The sequence below is a fragment of the Trachypithecus francoisi genome, unplaced genomic scaffold (genome assembly GCF_009764315.1).
Source record: "Trachypithecus francoisi isolate TF-2019V2 unplaced genomic scaffold, Tfra_2.0 Lachesis_group5, whole genome shotgun sequence".
Taxonomy (NCBI): domain Eukaryota; kingdom Metazoa; phylum Chordata; class Mammalia; order Primates; family Cercopithecidae; genus Trachypithecus; species Trachypithecus francoisi.
The window spans coordinates 99,619,551-99,637,187 of NW_022681470.1; the positions used below are offsets into that span (position 1 = coordinate 99,619,551).

Here is a 17,637-nt window from a genome sequence, read left to right on the forward strand (position 1 = left end):
CCACCAAACTAAGGGGCATTCTAAAGAAACGAATTGTGCTAAGTATCATCACTTAAGGTGAAAACAGAGGCAATGGTATCTGTTAACAATGTTTATCAGTGAAGGAAACAAACTGAAAATATTAACATCATTAGATCCTTGGAGGGCCTTCATTGCTGAAAATCTGAGTAATATTGTGATACCCTTTTAAGTCTGGCAGGACATTCTCTTTCCAGGGAATATAATAGTGGGTGAATAATTTCTTTTCATTCATTTTCATTAAGGGCTAAGCTTCCTTAATGTTCTGGAGATTATTACATTTGATTTGTATCATTGTGAAAAGTGCTCATATTGCTGATTCCATTGCTTATATGTGATCATATAAATCTTTTCTCTCCTTTCTGTAGTGTGGTTTAAACTTAACCTTTAAAGGACATGTATTTGCATTTTTCAGCTGGTTAGAAACCTGAATACACCAATCACAGAAAACTTCTCCTTACATCCTACAGATTTAGTTTTCTTCCTGGACTAAGATGTCTTTTAGATATAGTAAATTTGTTAAAGCCAAGAACTCCTATGGAATGAAGTTGGGTGGGAGGGGGGACATTGAGTAGTAAGATCACTCTTGTAACAGTGATGCCACTCTTGCCAATATTGACTACTATTGGGCCCATAACATTTTTACCAAACATTGGAAAGACAAGATATGAACAACTTATCATTGCTGCAGTCTCAAATATCAGGAAATACCATTATTCTCAGGACAATAAATAGACAATAAAAAAAGACTCACAGAGCAGATTAGCTGTCCAAACAGGGACTGGATCCTTATCAACACGACCCAACAGAGATTGTCCCCAGAAATTCACTCCATAACATCAAAACCAAAAACCCACACTGATGGCAAAAAAATGACGCAAAAATGAGAAACAGAGAGAGAGAGAGACACCTGCCGTATAGCCATACTTAGTGGGTAAAAGCTAAAGAGCTCAATTTCTGCTCATGATACTTAATAGAACATAGGGAACATGAGCCAATAGCTTAATGGGTTCAGATCTGCACCAAGTGCCTGTTGGATGCAGGATTCTACTGTCTCCAATAATATGTCTCAGATGGATTAATTTTTTCTTTTTTTTTCTTTTTTTTTTTTTTTTTTTTTGTATTTTTAGTAGAGACGGACTTTAGCCATGTTGGTCAGTCTGGTCTCAAACTCCTGACCCCAGTTGATCAGAAGTAGGTGAGGTCAGAAAACATACCCTGGGAGAGGCTGGCACAATGCCCAGAACCGCCATCGCTGGCCTGGGGTTTTCTTCTGTAGTGGATACTAGTATTCACGTAGTGCAGGGACAAAACCAATTAGATACTTCTGGGAGTTAAAAAGAGATGAATTTACAGTGCCGTTTGAGAAGGGGTATTAAGGAATTTGCCAGGGTACTTGATTTATTTAATTTCTTTTAGTCAGGAAACAGGTAGGCGCTGGAGGCAAGTGGTAGGAAAGAAAGAACTTTATTGACCAACGGGTCAGGGCTCTCAGGCGAGGTTCCTGGGTCCATAAGCAATGCCGAGGAAGTTCGCGCTGGCGCCTGCCAGCGGCGCCTTTTATGTCCTAGGCTTGGAAATGGGAGGGCAGTGGGTGGGATGACGGCTTGCCAGGGGCCACTCCGTAGTAAGTTTCCATTTCCTCAAATTGAGGTCACATAGCGCCTGCTCAGTTGGTCTGCTTTTTTCCCCTGCGCGGGCTGCATTTTCCTGCGCCCGGTTAAGTTGGATGCTGAAGAACCCAGAAGTAGTAAGGGCTGCATCTTTTCTGTTCACCTTCCTCCATCTTCTCCTTTTCCCCTTCACCCAGACAGTCCAACCTCTTATTGATTATAAGAATTTGGGGCGCCGTTGTCTGGCTGGCTGCTTCCTGCTGTTAAGGGGCGTAGTTGGGGTCTGAGGTTGGCAGTTGGGTGTAGGGATGCAGGAGCATTTGACTGAAGATGACTCGGGTGATTTCTTGGATCCTGGCTCGGAGAAATTTTATTAGAATAGGAGCAAGACATAACATAAGACAGAGGATTAGTATGGGGATTAGGAATGGAAGCATCTGCTGTACTACAGGTAGCAGCCATACTGGTGGTCCGGGGGTTAAGGGGGCGTTAAATTTCTGGAGCTCCTTTTTGATTTTGCTTAATGTTTGGACATTGGTGTCAACTAGACCTGATTCATTTATGTAGTAGCAACACTCCTCCCCTAGGAAGAGGCATGTTCCTCCTTTTTCAGCTGTAAGAAGATCTAATGCCCACCTATTTTGTGCTGCCACCTGAGCTATTGATGTCATTTGGCGCTGCAAGGAGGCCAGGCTTTAGGCTGAAGCCTCTGTGGCTTCCTGGACCTGGGTAGAGAGGGTCCACGTGGACTGGACTGAGTGGGCAAGCGCCCCTGTCCCTAGTCCAGAGGCTATGAAGGAGGATGCTAAAGAAACCCCAATGACCATGGGAAGAAAAATAGCCCGCTTTTGGATTTTATTGTTGGAGGTGGTAAGTTGTGAAGTCAGTTCGAATACTTCTCCTTTGGTATATAGGGTTAGGCTAGGAACTAAAGACACCGGGAGGCAAAGGAATTGGCTGATGGATGTAGGGTTAAGAATTTTAGAGAGGGTTTGATTACACCAAAAGTAACCTCCAACGGGAGCTGTCTGGGTCCTATTGGGCGATTGGGTGTAATTACACCAGGAGGAGTTGGGGCAGAGTAGCAGAAAGGAAGGATTGGATTTTCTGGGTTTTGGTATAGTGGGACTTGGAGTAGGGACGGTTTTTGGGGGGTGCCGGTAGAGTCAGTTGTAGCCTTGAAAGCAGTGGGTAAGGGAACAGCCACTAAGGGGGCTCTTTCAAGAGCGGCACAGAGGAAGCAGTGGGAAAGATTTATGTTAGCTGTTTGTGTTAGGTTTAGCCCTTGACAGACAAGTTTTAACCATGAGAATGGGTCTTTTTTATTAGGGGGATTTAACTGCTCTTGTAGGTTTTGTTCCTGTGACTTTATGACTGAGGTTAAATTTTGTAGGACTTGTATATTTTTGGGGAGGGATTTTTGCTGGACAAGTGTCCTTTTTATTAACAGGGTGGCAGTGGGATATGAGTCCCAAACGCCGTCTCCGTAAAGTCCTCCTTTTACTCCGTCCGCCCATCGGGAGTCCCAGGGGTCTTTTATGTTTAGATGATATTTAAGGGGGTCACTTCTTCCATCGTAAGTGAAGAGATATTTGCTGCTTAACTTTCTGTCATGTGTATTATCTAGCATTGAATGGTGTATTTTGCAATATTTGTATGGGCAACCCAGATTGGTTTGCTGCCAATAGTTTTTACAATTGTATTTTGTCTGGTCATGTAGGAAACGGATGGTTGAGCCCATCTATCAGCGACGGAAGTTAGGGAGAAATTTATGGAAAGAGCAGATTGACAGCTTTGAGGTGAGCAGTCTGCAGTGCCTTGCAGAACTGTATGTTGCTTGTTGTTGGAGGACCAAGTTTCAGTTATGGAGAATCTCCATATAAAGGTTGGGTTAGTAATTGCTGTTGGAATGTAGAAGGATAGTAATAAAAATGAGTAAGAAAACTTCATCTTCTGAGTAAGCGTAGAACGCGCCTTGCCACTGGAGGTGTTCTACAAAGGTGAGTAGGCGAGAGAACCACTGCGTTGGGCTGGGGTCTGGGGGCAAATAGAGATCTGGGGTGATGTGTTGAAACTCTGCCAGATTTGTGTACAGTATGGTGAGGAATCGGGACAGTCATAAAAGGCCTGGAAGCATGTGTTAATTAGGGAAGTCTGGTGAGCTTGAGGCGGGTGGGGGTGAGTTTAGTTGATTCCCACTTGTCGCCTTCTGCGGGGGCCCTCTTTAGTTGTGATATGTGGACCCAGTGTGTGAATAGGAGGACAGTATACGGGCCTTTCCACCTGGGCTGGAGGTCTTTGGCCTAGATGTTCTTTAAGTATACTTGATCACCTGTGCTGAGAAAGATGTGTGGATTATAAGTGCCTGTCGGAGGCCAGGCGCGGTGGCTCAAGCCTGTAATCCCAGCACTTTGGGAGGCCGAGATGGGCGGATCATGAGGTCAGGAGATCGAGACCATCCTGGCTAACACAGTGAAACCCCGTCTCTACTAAAAATACAAAAACTAGCCGGGCGAGGTGGCGGGCGCCTGTAGTCCCAGATACTCGGGAGGCTGAGGCAGGAGAATGGCATAAACCCGAGAGGCAGAGCTTGCAGTGAGCTGAGATCTGGCCACTGCACTCCAGCCTGGGTGACAGAGCAAGAATCCGTCTCAAAAAAAAAAAAAAAAAGTGCCTGTCGGAGGCGGGTGTGCTAGTTCTGCATGCTATCTTAGTAGTTGTCTCAAAAGAGTTAAGTATGGAAAGTAATTTGCCAGCAGAGAGGAAAGGGTAGGCAGCTGTTGTAAGGTGAGGGGTCGGCCATAAACTAGTTCGAATGGACTGAGGCCTGTTGGACTTTGCGGGGCGGCCCGCAGCCGGGTTAACGCTAGAGGCAGGAGGGTTACCCAAGACTGTCGAGTCTCGATTGAGAGTTTGGTGAGTTGTTGTTTGATTAGTCCGTTGGCTTTTTCTACTTTACCTGAGGACTGGGATCTATAAGGGATGTGGAGTTTCCAGGTGATGTGTAGGAGGGCTGCCACCTGTTGGACTACCTTGGAGATGTGTCCAGACCCGCAGGACAGTCGAACGGGCCCTGGAAGGGGGAGTGGGAATGGAGGAGACAAGAAAACACAAGAAATGGAGACAAGACAAGTAGCCTGATCAAGTCTCGTTTAATGGTGGTGGTGCAATGCCTTATATTGGCTGGCAGAGGAAGAGGTTGGGCCAGGGCGGTGACGGGGCCGGGTCTTCTCAAATTACAATCGCGCATGCGCCGTGGGTTTGTACTTTTCCCGGGCGCGGGATCGCGCCTGCGCCCTAGGCTGCATATCTTCCTGGGCGGGAAAATGTTTGCGCGCCTGCGGGAAAGGTTGGCACGCGCGGGAACAGTTTAGGTGCGCCCGGGAAAAACTTAGGCGCGCGCGGGAAAAGCTTTGGGCGCGCGCGGCAACAGTTTTGGCGGGCGCGGGAAAAACTTAGGCGCGCGCGGGAAGGGTTTGTAAATAAAGAACCTGGGAATATGCCGTCCTGTCTCCGCTTTGCGGAGATCAAGCAACAGAGGTCGGCTAATTCGGGCCTCATGGCTCCGGACAGGTCCCCCTTTTTTATATATAATTACGGCTAGAAGATTGTCCCTCGGGAACTGCGCCTGTCTTAGGTTGGAGTAATGCATCTCCTCACTGGTACCCGTCATGGGATTAGGCAGTAGCTTATGACGGCCCTCCTGTCTTAGGTTAGTGAGAGATGATACTCTCTTACCCGTCATTGGCTGTCCAGTTCAGCGCATAGGGAAGGTGGTCATAATGGGTGCGAGTATGAGCCACCGCGATCTTCTTGTTCTAGGCGATGATAATGGACCTGTATAGGCTTCGCTTGGAGAGCTTCGACCTGTTGCTTAATGAATGTCATGAGCTTATTGAAGACCAAAGGTCCTACAGAGAGTAAGAGCAATAGGCAAAGCAGGGGGCCCAGGAATGGCATAAGATAGGGAAGGAGTCCATGGAACCCAGTCCAAAACGGGTTATCGGTTATTTCTTTTCGTTGTTTTTCTAGGTCTTCTTGTAGACGCCTGATTTTGTCCCTGACGATCCCGGATTTGTTGGCATAGAAACAGCACTTCTCCTGTAAAGCCAAGCAGATGCCTCCCTGTTCTGCAGTTAGTAAATCTAGGCCTCTTCTATTTTGGAGCACTACTTCTGCCAGAGAATCTACCTGATCTTGTAAATCTTGTATAGTACTTGAAATGGCCTGCATATCTGAGATCAATTGGCGAGACAATTTGGTGTATTGAGTAACAGAAACCCCTAGGCCTGTAGCCCCAGTTGCTATGGCAGTAGTTATGCCTAATCCTGCAAGTAAGGGGATAAATTGTATTGCCCTTTTGTTTCTTCCTAAAAAGTGATCTATAGCTGGGATAGGTACAGGTTCATCTCCAGGGATAATGTCTATGTCTGGCAAAAGTGTGGCTAAGACACAACGTCCTGTCCAGTTAGTAGGTAAATAGGTATAAGCCCTATTATTGCCACATATAAAAACCGAGCTGTTTGGGGCACACAGCGATTGGGAAATATTTACTATGGTGGAACAATTATTGAATTGATTGAATCCTACATCAAGGTCGTAAGTGTTATTAAGGGGAGGGGAGTAGATGCAAGAGGAACTAGGAAATTCTAAAGGCTGTACTTTAAGGGGAGGAATTATGGTGCAAGGGGTATTGGATGTATAATTTAAGTTATTACTGGGTATGGCAAGAGGAACGGGATCTCCTGATTGCAGACACAGCCAGCAGTCATTAGCCAGACTAGAGTTGGAATTGTTAAGCAGGTTATGAGTAGCCGTGAGGAGGGCAAAGGTCTGGGCATCAACTTTCTCTTTCCCTCAGGCTTTGGGCAAGGCCAAGGGGTGGTAGTGAATTTCCGGGTACAGGGACCTTTGTATCAAGTTGTGCAATCTTTTCTCTAAGCTCCTCTTTTGGGTCTATTACTGCCATAACTGTGGGGGCAGAAGCCTTATTATAGGGAGGGGGATAAGTAAGAGTTTGTGGCCAGTCAGAATTATGATATTTTGCTGCCCCTTCCTCTAAATTATCCCAGTTTACTTCTGAAGGGTTAAGGTTATTTTTACTTTTGCTTTCATTAGTTGTAGGTAAAACTGGGTATTTTTTAGCCTTTTCCTTATTTGATGTTTCTATATTCGTAAAAGAGGGGACCCCAGCCTCTTCCACATCGCTTTGTAGCGATATAAGGTCTATTTCTTTATTAGGTATGGATTTTTCGAGGTCGGTTTGGGAACTGCCTCTTAATATTTCCTCAGTCTGAGTAACCACCGCCATTACCTCAGGATCTTTTTCTTTTTCCTTTTTATCTATTATATCTCTGATTAGATTCCAATAAGAAAAAGCTGTCACCGGGACCTTTTCTGGTCCAAAAGTACTATAATAATCTTGAAAACAGTCCCCCACTCTACGCCACCTCTTTACGTCAATGGTCCCCTCTTGTGGAAACCAAGGGCAGGTTTCTTTTACAAAATCAAAGAACTTAAACAAATCATTACTTTTAACCTTTACTCCTCGTGTTTTTAAAGCCTCTTTTAATTGCCCTACATAAATTTGATGCTGGCTTAATTCTTGTCCCATAATCAGACACTATTACTCACCTCTGGTTCCAACGCAGCAGGCTCCCAGGACGTCCGGAGGAATTTCTTCCACTTTCACTTTTGGCCGACTTTAGGGCCTTCTTCCTCACTATTTCCCCCGTGTCCAGGTCCCTGTTCGGGCGCCAGGTGTCCCGACCCGCAGGACAGTCGAACGGGCCCTGGAAGGGGGAGTGGGAATGGAGGAGACAAGAAAACACAAGAAATGGAGACAAGACAAGTAGCCTGATCAAGTCTCGTTTAATGGTGGTGGTGCAATGCCTTATATTGGCTGGCAGAGGAAGAGGTTGGGCCAGGGCGGTGACGGGGGCGGGGTCTTCTCAAATTACAATCGCGCATGCGCCGTGGGTTTGTACTTTTCCCGGGCGCGGGATCGCGCCTGCACCCTAGGCTGCATATCTTCCTGGGCGGGAAAATGTTTGCGCGCCTGTGGGAAAGGTTGGCGCACGCCGGAACAGTTTAGGCGCACCCGGGAAAAACTTAGGCGCGCGCGGGAAAAGCTTTGGGCGCGCGCGGCAACAGTTTTGGCGGGCGCGGGAAAAACTTAGGCGCGCGGGAAGGGTTTGTAAATAAAGAACCCGGGAATGTGCCGTCCTGTCTCCGCTTTGCGGAGATCAAGCAACAGAGGTCGGCTAATTCCGGGCCTCATGGCTCCGGACAGAGATGAAGGCTGGGCCATTGTCAGACTGGAGGTGACTGGGAGGCCAAACCTAGGAATAATGTGCTCAGTGAGTATGGAGGCAACTATATTGAAAGTTTCTCCTGGCCGGGAGCGGTGGCTCAAGCCTGTAATCCCAGCACTTTGGGAGGCTGAGGCGGGCGGATCACGAGGTCAGGAGATCGAGACCCTCCTGGCTAACATGGTGAAACCCCGTCTCTACTAAAAATACAAAAAAAAACTAGCCGGGTGCGGTGGCGGGCACCTGTAGTCCCAGCTACTCGGAGGCTGAGGCGGGAGAATGGCAGGAACCCGGGAGGTGGAGCTTGCAGTGAGCCGAGATCGTGCCACTGCACTCCAGCCTGGGCGACACAGCAAGACTCCGTCTCAAAAAAAAAAAAAAAAAAAGAAAGAAAGTTTCTCCTGTGGTAGGATAGGCCTTTATCTATCCTGAAAAGGTATCAACGAGGGTTAAGAGATATTTGAATTTTTTATGTTTTGGCATGTGGGTAAAATCAATTTGCCAATCTTCGCCTGGTTGGTGTCCTCTGAGTTGGTGACTTGGGTGGGAGTTGCGTAATGCGCCTTGAGGATTTGACTTGAGGCATGTGGAGCACTGTTGGTTGATTATAATTAGGTGTTTCATGAGTGTAGGGCAGTGGATAAGGGGGCTTAGAAGGTTATATAGAGCTCTGGGTCCTATGTGTAAGGAATTATGTATGTCTCTTAAGATGGTGTGGAGTTGTGTTTTAGAAATAACTAATTTATTATTGATGTAAATCCAATTGTCTGTGGCTAGTCTGGCTGTTGAGTCTTGTAATAGTTTGGTTTTTTCTTCCTGGGTGTAATTAGGGTTATACTGGGGAGAAAGAAAACAAACAGAAGGAAGTGTAGGGGTGGAGAATCCGGCAGCCGATTTGGCAGTGGTGTCAGCAAAATTGTTGCCAGCTGCCACCGGGTTAGATGGAGTCTGATGACCTTTACAGTGTATGATGACTACTTTGGAAGGTGCTGATAAAGCGTCTAGCAGTTTAAGTATTTGCTTTTTGTTGATTATGGGGGTACCACAGGTAGTTAGGAACCCTCTTTCTTTCCAGATGACAGAATGGGTGTGTGCAATTAAGAAGGCATACTTAGAATCTGTGTATATGTTTATTGTTTTTCCTCTAGATAGGAGGAGAGCCCTAGTTAGTGTGATAAGCTCCGCCTGCTGTGATGTTGTTCATTGTGGTAAAGGCTTAGCTTCTAGGACAGTGGATGATATAACTACCGCGTATCCTGCCTGCCTGTTTCCTTGAGAATTTATAAAGGAACTGCCATCCACAAATAGGGTTAACTGTGGGCTCTCCAAGGGTTGGTCATGTAAATGCACGTGACTAGGTGGTTGGGCCTCTAAAAGTTCTGGACAGGAGTGTTCAGTATGGTGTTGTTTGAGAGGGTTGGGGAGTAAGGTTGCTGGGTTTAGAGAGGAGCAGACTCCTAGGACAATGGTAGAGTCTTCTATGAACAAGAGGTGGAAAAGTTGGAGCCTGGACGGGGTTAGGTGGCTGATACTTTTATGGGCAATAAGGTCTTGAAGGTGGTGGGTAGAGAAGACTGTCAGGCTGCAGCCTCTGATGAGTTTCTTTGCTTCCTGGGTTAGACAGGCTGCTGCTGCTAGGGCCCGAAGGCAGGGCTGCCACCCTTGTACAGTGGGATCTAATTGTTTGGATAGATATGCCACAGGACGGTATGTGGTGCCTACAGGTTGGGCTAAAAGGCCAATAGCAACTTTTTGTCTTTCATCTGTGAAAAGCTGGAAGGGGCGTTGGAAGTCTGGGATTGAGAGAGTAGGATGTGAGAGAAGGCAGTTTTTTAGGTGAGTGAAATGTTTATAGATTAACTTTGGGTTAGACAAAGGTCCTTGGGGAGTCTCCTTGACAGCTGCATATAGAGGTTTAGCCAAGATTCCAAAATTAGGAATCCAGTGTCTGAAAAACCCTACTAGGCCTAGGAAGGATTGGATTTCTTTAGCATCTTGGGGAGGAGAAAGATTTTGTATTAGAGTTAAAATGGTCTGTAGTGAGCGAGCGCGTTGTGGGAGTGATTTTAATGCCTAAATATATGACACATTGTTGTGAGAGTTGAGCTTTGTATTTGGATACTCGGTAACCTTTGGATCCTAGATGATTAAGGAGGATTGCAGGGTCCAAAAGAGAGTGCTGTCTCATGGGACTACAGAGTAAAAGGTCATCTACATATTGGAGAATTTTACTATTTGTAAGAGGACAGGAGGCCAAGTCTTTTGCAAGGGCTTGCCCAAAGAAATGGGGGCTATCTCGGAACCCTTGGGGAAGCACTGTCCATGTCAATTGGGTGGAGGCATGGGTGTCTGGGTATTCCCATGTAAAGGCAAAGAGAAACTGACAATCTGGGTGTCAAGGGAATAGAGAAAAATGCATCTTTTAGATCTAGCACAGTAAAGTGTGTTGTGTTAGATGGGATAAGAGACAGAAGGGTATAGGGATTGGGAACTACTGGATGCGTGGGGCAAACAGCCTCATTGATAAGACGAAGATCTTGCACTAACCGAAAAGTCCCATCTGCCTTCTTTACAGGTAGGATTGGGGTGTTACAGGGGGAATGAGTGGGGATGAGGATGTGTTGGCTGAGTAACCTAGTAATGATTGGTTTTAGTCCTCATAAGTGTTGTGGAGAGAGAGAGAACTGTGGGCGGGTTGGAAACTGAGATGGGTTTTTAAGTTTTATGAGTATTGGTGAATGATGGTCCGCCACGACAGGAGTGGAGGTGTCCCACACTTTGGGGTCTATAGGAATGGGGAAATTAGGGAAAGGGTTAGTAGGGTTGTTGGAGTCATTTGAGTTAGTTAATACTAGAAGTAGATGGCAGGCGGGGTGGGGGGAGCTAGTAGGAAGGGAGATACAGGCTTTCAGTTGACTTAGGATATCTCGGCCTAGTAGAGGAGTGGGGCATGAGGGGATGATGAGGAACGAGTGTGCAAAATAGTTATTGGCCAGGCAGCAATTAAGAGGTGGTGTTCTAAGAGGAGACTAGACAGAGTGCCTCCAACTCCTATAACTGAAATGTGAGATGGGTGACTAGGTCCACTAAATGATGGCAAAACAGAGTAGGTAGCCTCCATATCCACAAGAAAAGAAACTGGCTTACCCGCTACCTGAAGAGTTACCCGAGGCTCGGCGAGGGTGATGGGGGTCCCCGAGTCCAGGCGCCTTCAGTCGTCGTCTAGGTGTAAGAGCTGGAAGGAGCTCCCAGGGTCCTGAGAAGGGACATCACGTTGAGACGCTATGCCCGTTTTCAGGGTGGGGCAATCTGACTTCCAATGCCCTTCTTCTTGGCAAGCCGGGCAGGGTGTGGATGGCGGGCGAGGATTGGGACAATGACTTGCCCAATGTCCGCGTTTGCCACACTTAAAACACGGTTTTGTTGGACCTGTAGGTTGGGCCTGTGGGCATTTGTCAGCCCAATGGCCTGGGTTGCCGCACTTATAACAGGCCCCCTTTGCTGCCTTAGTAGGCTTACCTCCTGGCCTGGATGGAGATAAGGTTGCAGGGCTGCCACTAGTGCTTGGGCATTGAGGGCTGCCTTCTGTTTGGCCCTATTTTGTCTCTGGGCCTCAGCTGTCTCTTCTCGCGAATTAAAAACTTTAAAAGCTAGCTTGACTAAATCTTGGATGGGGGTCTGAGGACCATCTTCGGCTTTTTGGAGTTTTTTCCTGATATCTGGGACCGATTGTGAAATAAAATAAGATGCCAAGATAATGGCCCCGGCTGGGGAGGCTGGGTCTAATCGGGTATACTGGGTTAAAGCCTCTGTTAGCCTATTTAAGAATGTGGCCGGATTTTCATCTGGACCTTGCATAATTTCTTTTAATTTATTAAAATTAACTATTTCGTTTGAGGCCGCCTGCATACCTGCCAGGAGGCATTGGGTCATGATGTCTCGCCTTTGGCGACCCGGCTGGCCTACTTGGTAGTCCCATTCTGGGTCAATAGATGGGACTGCTTGTTCCCCTACTGGAACAGCAGCATCTGTTAAGTGTAACTGATCTGCATGCTGCCTGGCTGCTGCTAGGATGCGCTCTCGCTCCTCAGGGTTTAGAGTAGAGATAAGAATGACATGGAGGTCGTGCCAGTTAGATCGTAGACCTGGCACAGGTACCTGAATTCTTTGGTATAAACGGTAGGGTTGGCAGAGAAGTCTCCTAAGCGTTTTTCAATCGTGGAAAGATCTGCTAGTGAGAAAGGGACATGGACCCTGACTATACCTTCTGCACCAGCCACCTTAAAAACTTTGATAGTGGCCCCGGCTGGAGAGGCTGGGTCTAATCGGGTATACTGGGTTAAAGCCTCTGTTAGCCTATTTAAGAATGTGGCCGGATTTTCATCTGGACCTTGCATAATTTCTTTTAATTTATTAAAATTAACTATTTCGTTTGAGGCCGCCTGCATACCTGCCAGGAGGCATTGGGTCATGATGTCTCGCCTTTGGCGACCCGGCTGGCCTACTTGGTAGTCCCATTCTGGGTCAATAGATGGGACTGCTTGTTCTCCTACTGGAACAGCAGCATCCGTTAAGTGTAACTGATCTGCATGCTGCCTGGCTGCCGCTAGGATGCGCTCTCGCTCCTCAGGGTTTAGAGTAGAGATAAGAATGACATGGAGGTCGTGCCAGGTTAGATCATAGACCTGGCACAGGTACCTGAATTCTTTGGTATAAACGGTAGGGTTGGCAGAGAAGTCTCCTAAGCGTTTTTCAATCGTGGAAAGATCTGCTAGTGAGAAAGGGACATGGACCCTGACTATACCTTCTGCACCGGCCACCTCGCGTAGGGGGGCCAGAACTGTAGGGGGTTGAGGGGTAGGAGTGGGGGTAAGAGCAGGGTCTGAACAATCTTTGGAACGGGTGTGAGAGGATATGGGTGAATCAAGGTGGCAAGAGGGAGGTGCTGAGGGGGCGGGGGAAGGGGAGGCAAGTGGAGCCAAGGTAGAGGCGGAATTGGAAGGGGGCAGAGTGTAGGGTAGAAGGGGAGGGGAGGCGGCTGCTGGAGGTCTGAAATGGGAGTTTCGGAGATCCTCGGACAGGTAGGACAGGAAGGATGACTCCTCTTTGTCCGACCCCACGGGGACCCCAGCCCTGGCCAACATGACTTGGGCCAAGGAGCATTGGCTACATAAATCTGGTCGAGAGCGTAAATCCCAAAATCCTTGTATATAATTTATTTCGCACCACTTGCCTAGGCGCTGGCAAAAATTGCCGAGGTCGATTAAAATATTACGATCTAGGGTGCCTTCAGGTGGCCATTGGGACTGATTGTCTAGTTTATATTGCGGCCACGCCACAGTGGAGAGGAAAATTAGTCGCTTTCGCTTTAGATCCTGCTCTAATTGTAGGGTTTTTAGGTTGCCTAATAAACACCCTAAAGGGGTGTCTCGTGGAATTTTGGACTGGGGATTACCCATTGCCTTTCTTTGGCTAATGGAAACGGGGCTCTGGCTGACTCCAAAGCGTCCTTTGGAATCACTAGAGACCTGCGGCTTGTGGAGCCGTAAGTGGATGGAGAGACTTCTGAGCAGAGGTCTCTGTCTCAGAAGACTTCCTATGGGTCACCTGGTGACCTTAAGGGTGGCCTCGGGCCTGCGCAGGACTTCTTGGCCAAGGAGTGGGAAAGAAAGACAAAGGGCACTTACCCCAGGAGATTCTGGAGGAATGGATTGGTAGAAAGCAGTTATTTGGGTCCTGGTCCATCCGCGGGGTGGGAGGAGGAGGCTCCTCGGACCTTGGGGGACCCTGAGGAGGGGTCTCCTCACGGGTTTGGGCACCACCTGATTTATTTAATCTCTTTTAGTCAGGAAAGAGTTAGGCGCTGGAGGCAAGTGGTAGGAAAGAAAGAACTTTATTGACCAACTGGTCAGGGCTCTTGGGCGAAGTTCACCGGTCCTCTAAGTGGGTCCAGGGAAGTCCCGCCGGCGGTCTCCGGCGAGGTTCCTTGATCCACAAGCAATAGGGCCAAGGAAGTTCGCGCTGGCGCCTGCCGGCGGCGGCTTTTATGTCCTGGGCTTGGAAATGGGAGGGCAGTGGGTGGGATAAGGGCGTGCCAGGGGAGTCTCCGTAGTAAGTTTCCGTTTCCTCAAATTGACTTCACGTGGCGCCTGCTCAGGTGGTCTGCTTTTTTCCCGGGCGCGGGCTACATTTTCCCGCGCGCGGGTAAGTTGGATGATGAAGAACCCGGAAGTAGTAAGGGCTGTGTCTTTTCTGTTCACCTTCCTCCATCTTCTCCTTTTCCCCTCCACCCAGACAGTACTGACGCGTGTCAGGTGTAAACCTCAGGTTGAGAGAGCTAAGTATTTTCTGTCCGTGAAGGTGAACAGCGAAGGCCTGAAGAAAGAGGGACGGGGGAGGACGCTGGCGCCAGAAATAGGAAAGGGCTGCCTGGGGGCGGGAAGGATGGGTGGGAGTGCTATCTAGAAAGCTGCCTGGCAATGGATGTAGGATGCGGAAGCGAGACATCAAACAAGAAGCTGTCGCTTGAATAAAGTCTGAAGAAAGACTAGACATGGAAACAGCAGGAAATAGTAGGGAGACTGGACCCGGCTCCTCATAAAACTTCCTGCCTTACATTTCAGGGAGGATCGCAGGGCATTTCGGCCAAGACATGTGAGACTGCGGTTCTGACCCGCGGGCCTCAATGAATATGCACTAGGGACCTGGGCGCTGGGAAAGCAGTTCCCCTACACAAAGTAAGTGTGTTATGTATACAACCCAAGCGGGGACACTAAAAGCCCCAAAGGTCTTGCTTTCTTCCCAAAGAACAGCGCCCGTCTGCGTAGTTTGTACCTGGCTCTATGAAGTGAGAACGCATTCCCCGCTAGCACAGAAATCCTACAAACTACTGTGGCGGCTGAAGTTAGAAGCAGAAGCTGTATAAAAGGTGACTGGGGGCTAGGGAAAAACACGAAAATTTTTACAGACCGTGAGAACCCAAAACACTATGGACCAATCTCTGCAGAAGGCAGCCCCGCATGGAAAGGGAAGAGCTGTGCGACCTTCACAGTAGTTACCTTATGTTACAAGGGCTGACGCTTCTTTTTTTTCTCTGGCAGAGAATGGCATGTTACTTACCATTTTTCAGCCTTCCACGGTAAGAAAAACATTTACACGCCACACAAGACACAACCTTAGTACACAATCTGTTCTTTTAAACACAAAAATTCAGGGGAGAGCGCGAACGCAGTCCCCCACTACCACAAATTATGCAGTCGAGTTTCCCACATTTGGGGAAATCGCAGGGGTCAGCACATCCGGAGTGCAATGGATAAGCCTCGCCCTGGGAAAACCACCTTCGTGATCATGGTATCTCCCCTGCCAGGTAAGTATGAGTTCCTGCACCTCCGCCCCGCCACAGCCTCATATGTCTCACCTTTACACACAAGGTCACTTGCCCCGCGCACTCCCGAGCCCTTCTAGCCCTGGCACACAGCTGGACTCTCAGGCCCGACCAGCGGTCCTGAACCCGCTCCCACGGCACGGGAACTCCTTCGTGGGAAGCAGCAGGTAGGGAAGCAGCAGCCCCTGCGCTGCCTCATCTACATAGAAGTCGCCCTATCCGTGATGTCACCGACAGTGTCTTTCCCAGTCCCTGCCTTTCCGCTACTCAGTCTACCAACCCGCTGCCGGAGCCAGCAAAAGGAAGTGACGTCTGCTTTTCCTTTTTCCCTGGCGCCCCCGCATCTGTTCTCTGCCAAAGAAGCTGGTCATTAGCCTGTGTTGAGTAGCAAGCTTTCGGCGGCCAGATGGAGCGTGGGAACACTTCTTCAAATAATGGCTTTTAATTCGTAGACTAGAACGTTTAGGATTACAAAAGAAACCGGTTCTTTTCACATCCATATCCTTGGGATGTAGCATTCGGCTTGAAATTGGAAGCAGTTTAATATCAGAGAGAAACCATATTTATGAAAGTAAAGAGACTGCTCAGATGACTGCAAACCAGCCTTCCTTACTGATTTTATCACTGGTAATGTTATAAAGACACTTGTCCAGTTTCATGAATCTTGTAGTTTTTTTTTTTTTTTCCAAATTCAGTATTGTAGAAAAACATGCTGCCCCAGAAGAGATGATTGGACACTCTCAAACGTGGTGTTGGACTTTGTCATCTCTTGCACAGCCATCTCCAGACCTTAGTGCTTACTTCATGTTAGTATTTTACATTCTGCAAAGACAAAAACTAAAATAATCCAAATTTGACACAAATACCTGGGATACATCTTATTTGAGATGGTTAACAAATGTCTGGATCATCTTTTCTTATATTGGATTACAGCGCAAGAAACACTGTGAAGTAAGCAAAGTTGGAATGCCCAAGTCAAAGACCATCTGAATATTTCCAAGTAGATTTGAGACAGGAATAATACAGAGTGGTCACAGGATAACAAATACTAGGCAGCAGATTTACCTGACTTAAGGCTATGGGCCCATAAGATGCTGAAAAACCAGTGTGGACCAAGCTGGGTAAGACTGACTGGACCCAATTTGGTGCTGGATTTGATGTAGGTTTTACCTAGGCCCTCACTATATGCTCATTAACATACTAAATCACACACACACCAGTGCCATGACAGTTCTGAGACCAATGTTTGATGTAAAAATGGATGTCACCACAGTTCCAAGACATCTCCACCTTTACCCAGGAATTTTCATTAATATTCCACTCCACCGTTAAAGTAACCCATCAAGATGAAACCCCAAAACCCATTGTTCTCTCTCGGGTATGCATGAACTCCCCTTTTTTGAGTGTGTACTTTTTGCTTTGCAATAAATCTCTTCTTTCAGTGTTTGCTGACTCATCCTTGACTTCGTTCTTGAGATGGTATCAAGAGCCTGGACACCACGGCTGGGGTCGAGATCCCACCAGTGTCTGGGGACCTCCCCCAGCCCACCAGTATCACATTCTATTCTACTGCTCAAATCACAAAATATCAAGTGGGGAGTTCTCCTTGGAGACCATAAAGATTCATAAAGATTCTGTGGCATGGTGGCCAGTCAGGCCACTGGAAGTCATGGAAAAATATTGAAAACGAGGGATTAGGTGACAGTATAGTAACTGCTGAATACTAAATACTAAAGCCAGGCGCCATTCCCTGGATAGCGACAGAGAGACACACGGTCCACATAATAGTGGAGAAATGCTTTCTGGGTATCTGACCAGACTTTGTGGAAAGAACTGGCACCATCCTGCAGATGTAACTGACTGATGGGTTCTTCGTGACCACTGTACACACAAAATCAATTCGTGGAGACCATGGCATTGCAGTAAAGAGTTTCATTGACACAGGTCAGTCACAATATGTGGGACACAGAGTTCTTACTCAAATCAATCTCACTGAAGGCTTGGAGGTAAGGGGTTTTTCAAAGATACTTTGGTGGGGAGGGGGCTAGGGTTTGGGCAGTGCTGATTGTTGGGGATGAAATCACAGGGGTGTGGAAAATGGCCCTCCTGCACTGAGTCAACTTCTGGGTGGGGGCAAAGGGACTGGTTGATTTTCGGGCCAAATGGTGCCATGCAGTAGTCAGAAATGCAAAAGCCTGAAAAGATATCTCAAGAGGCCAATCTTAGGTTCTACAATAGTGATGTTCTTCACAGCAGTAATTGGGGAAGCTGCAAATCTTGCAACCTCTGGAATAATGGCTGATAATTATTT

General features: G+C 47.6%; 1 protein-coding gene, 1 long non-coding RNA gene and 1 other non-coding gene across 9 annotated transcripts; 1 reads left to right on the forward strand and 2 right to left on the reverse strand.

Moving 5' to 3' along the window:
* Positions 1-1,289: 1,289 nt before the first annotated feature.
* LOC117075477 lies at positions 1,290-13,763 on the reverse strand. Of its 3 annotated transcripts, XM_033197901.1 has the most exons (4): positions 13,630-13,763; positions 11,090-11,198; positions 7,928-7,972; positions 4,284-4,672 (listed from the first exon to the last, which is right to left on the reverse strand). In XM_033197901.1, the coding sequence occupies exons 1-4, from the start codon at positions 13,685-13,687 to the stop codon at positions 4,660-4,662; spliced, it is 225 nt and encodes a 74-aa protein (XP_033053792.1). In that variant the 5' UTR covers positions 13,688-13,763; the 3' UTR covers positions 4,284-4,659. The 3 variants fall into 3 exon arrangements, 2 of the variants coding, with proteins under 2 accessions (XP_033053791.1, XP_033053792.1); XM_033197900.1 differs by lacking the exons at positions 4,284-4,672; positions 7,928-7,972 and adding an exon at positions 1,290-1,985; XR_004434014.1 differs by lacking the exons at positions 4,284-4,672; positions 7,928-7,972; positions 13,630-13,763 and adding an exon at positions 1,290-1,985 and having other exon boundaries at positions 11,090-13,428.
* On the forward strand, positions 1,587-16,787 carry LOC117075531. 5 transcript variants are annotated; one of them, XR_004434032.1, is made up of 4 exons: positions 1,587-1,768; positions 14,566-14,679; positions 15,373-15,493; positions 15,598-16,787. It is a non-coding gene; the product is annotated as an uncharacterized LOC117075531 (long non-coding RNA). The 5 variants fall into 5 exon arrangements; XR_004434031.1 differs by lacking the exon at positions 1,587-1,768 and adding an exon at positions 12,943-13,023; XR_004434028.1 differs by lacking the exon at positions 1,587-1,768 and adding an exon at positions 14,047-14,146.
* On the reverse strand, positions 15,153-15,316 carry LOC117076887. Its single transcript, XR_004434517.1, has one exon. It is a non-coding gene; the product is annotated as a U1 spliceosomal RNA (small nuclear RNA).
* Positions 16,788-17,637: the final 850 nt, after the last annotated feature.

What these genes read in the sequence shown, in the direction of transcription:
- LOC117075477 (XM_033197900.1), bottom strand. Translation starts at nt 13,687, where the DNA reads ATGGACCAGGACCCAAATAACTGCTTTCTACCAATCCATTCCTCCAGA. An exon ending in TTCCTCCAGAATCTCCTGGG is followed by an intron (nt 11,199 to 13,629) that starts GTAAGTGCCCTT and finishes GTCCCTTCTCAG; the next exon opens with GACCCTGGGAGCTCCTTCCA. An exon ending in GGTAACTCTTCAGGTAGCGG is followed by an intron (nt 1,986 to 11,089) that starts GTAAGCCAGTTT and finishes TCTCCGAGCCAG; the next exon opens with GATCCAAGAAATCACCCGAG.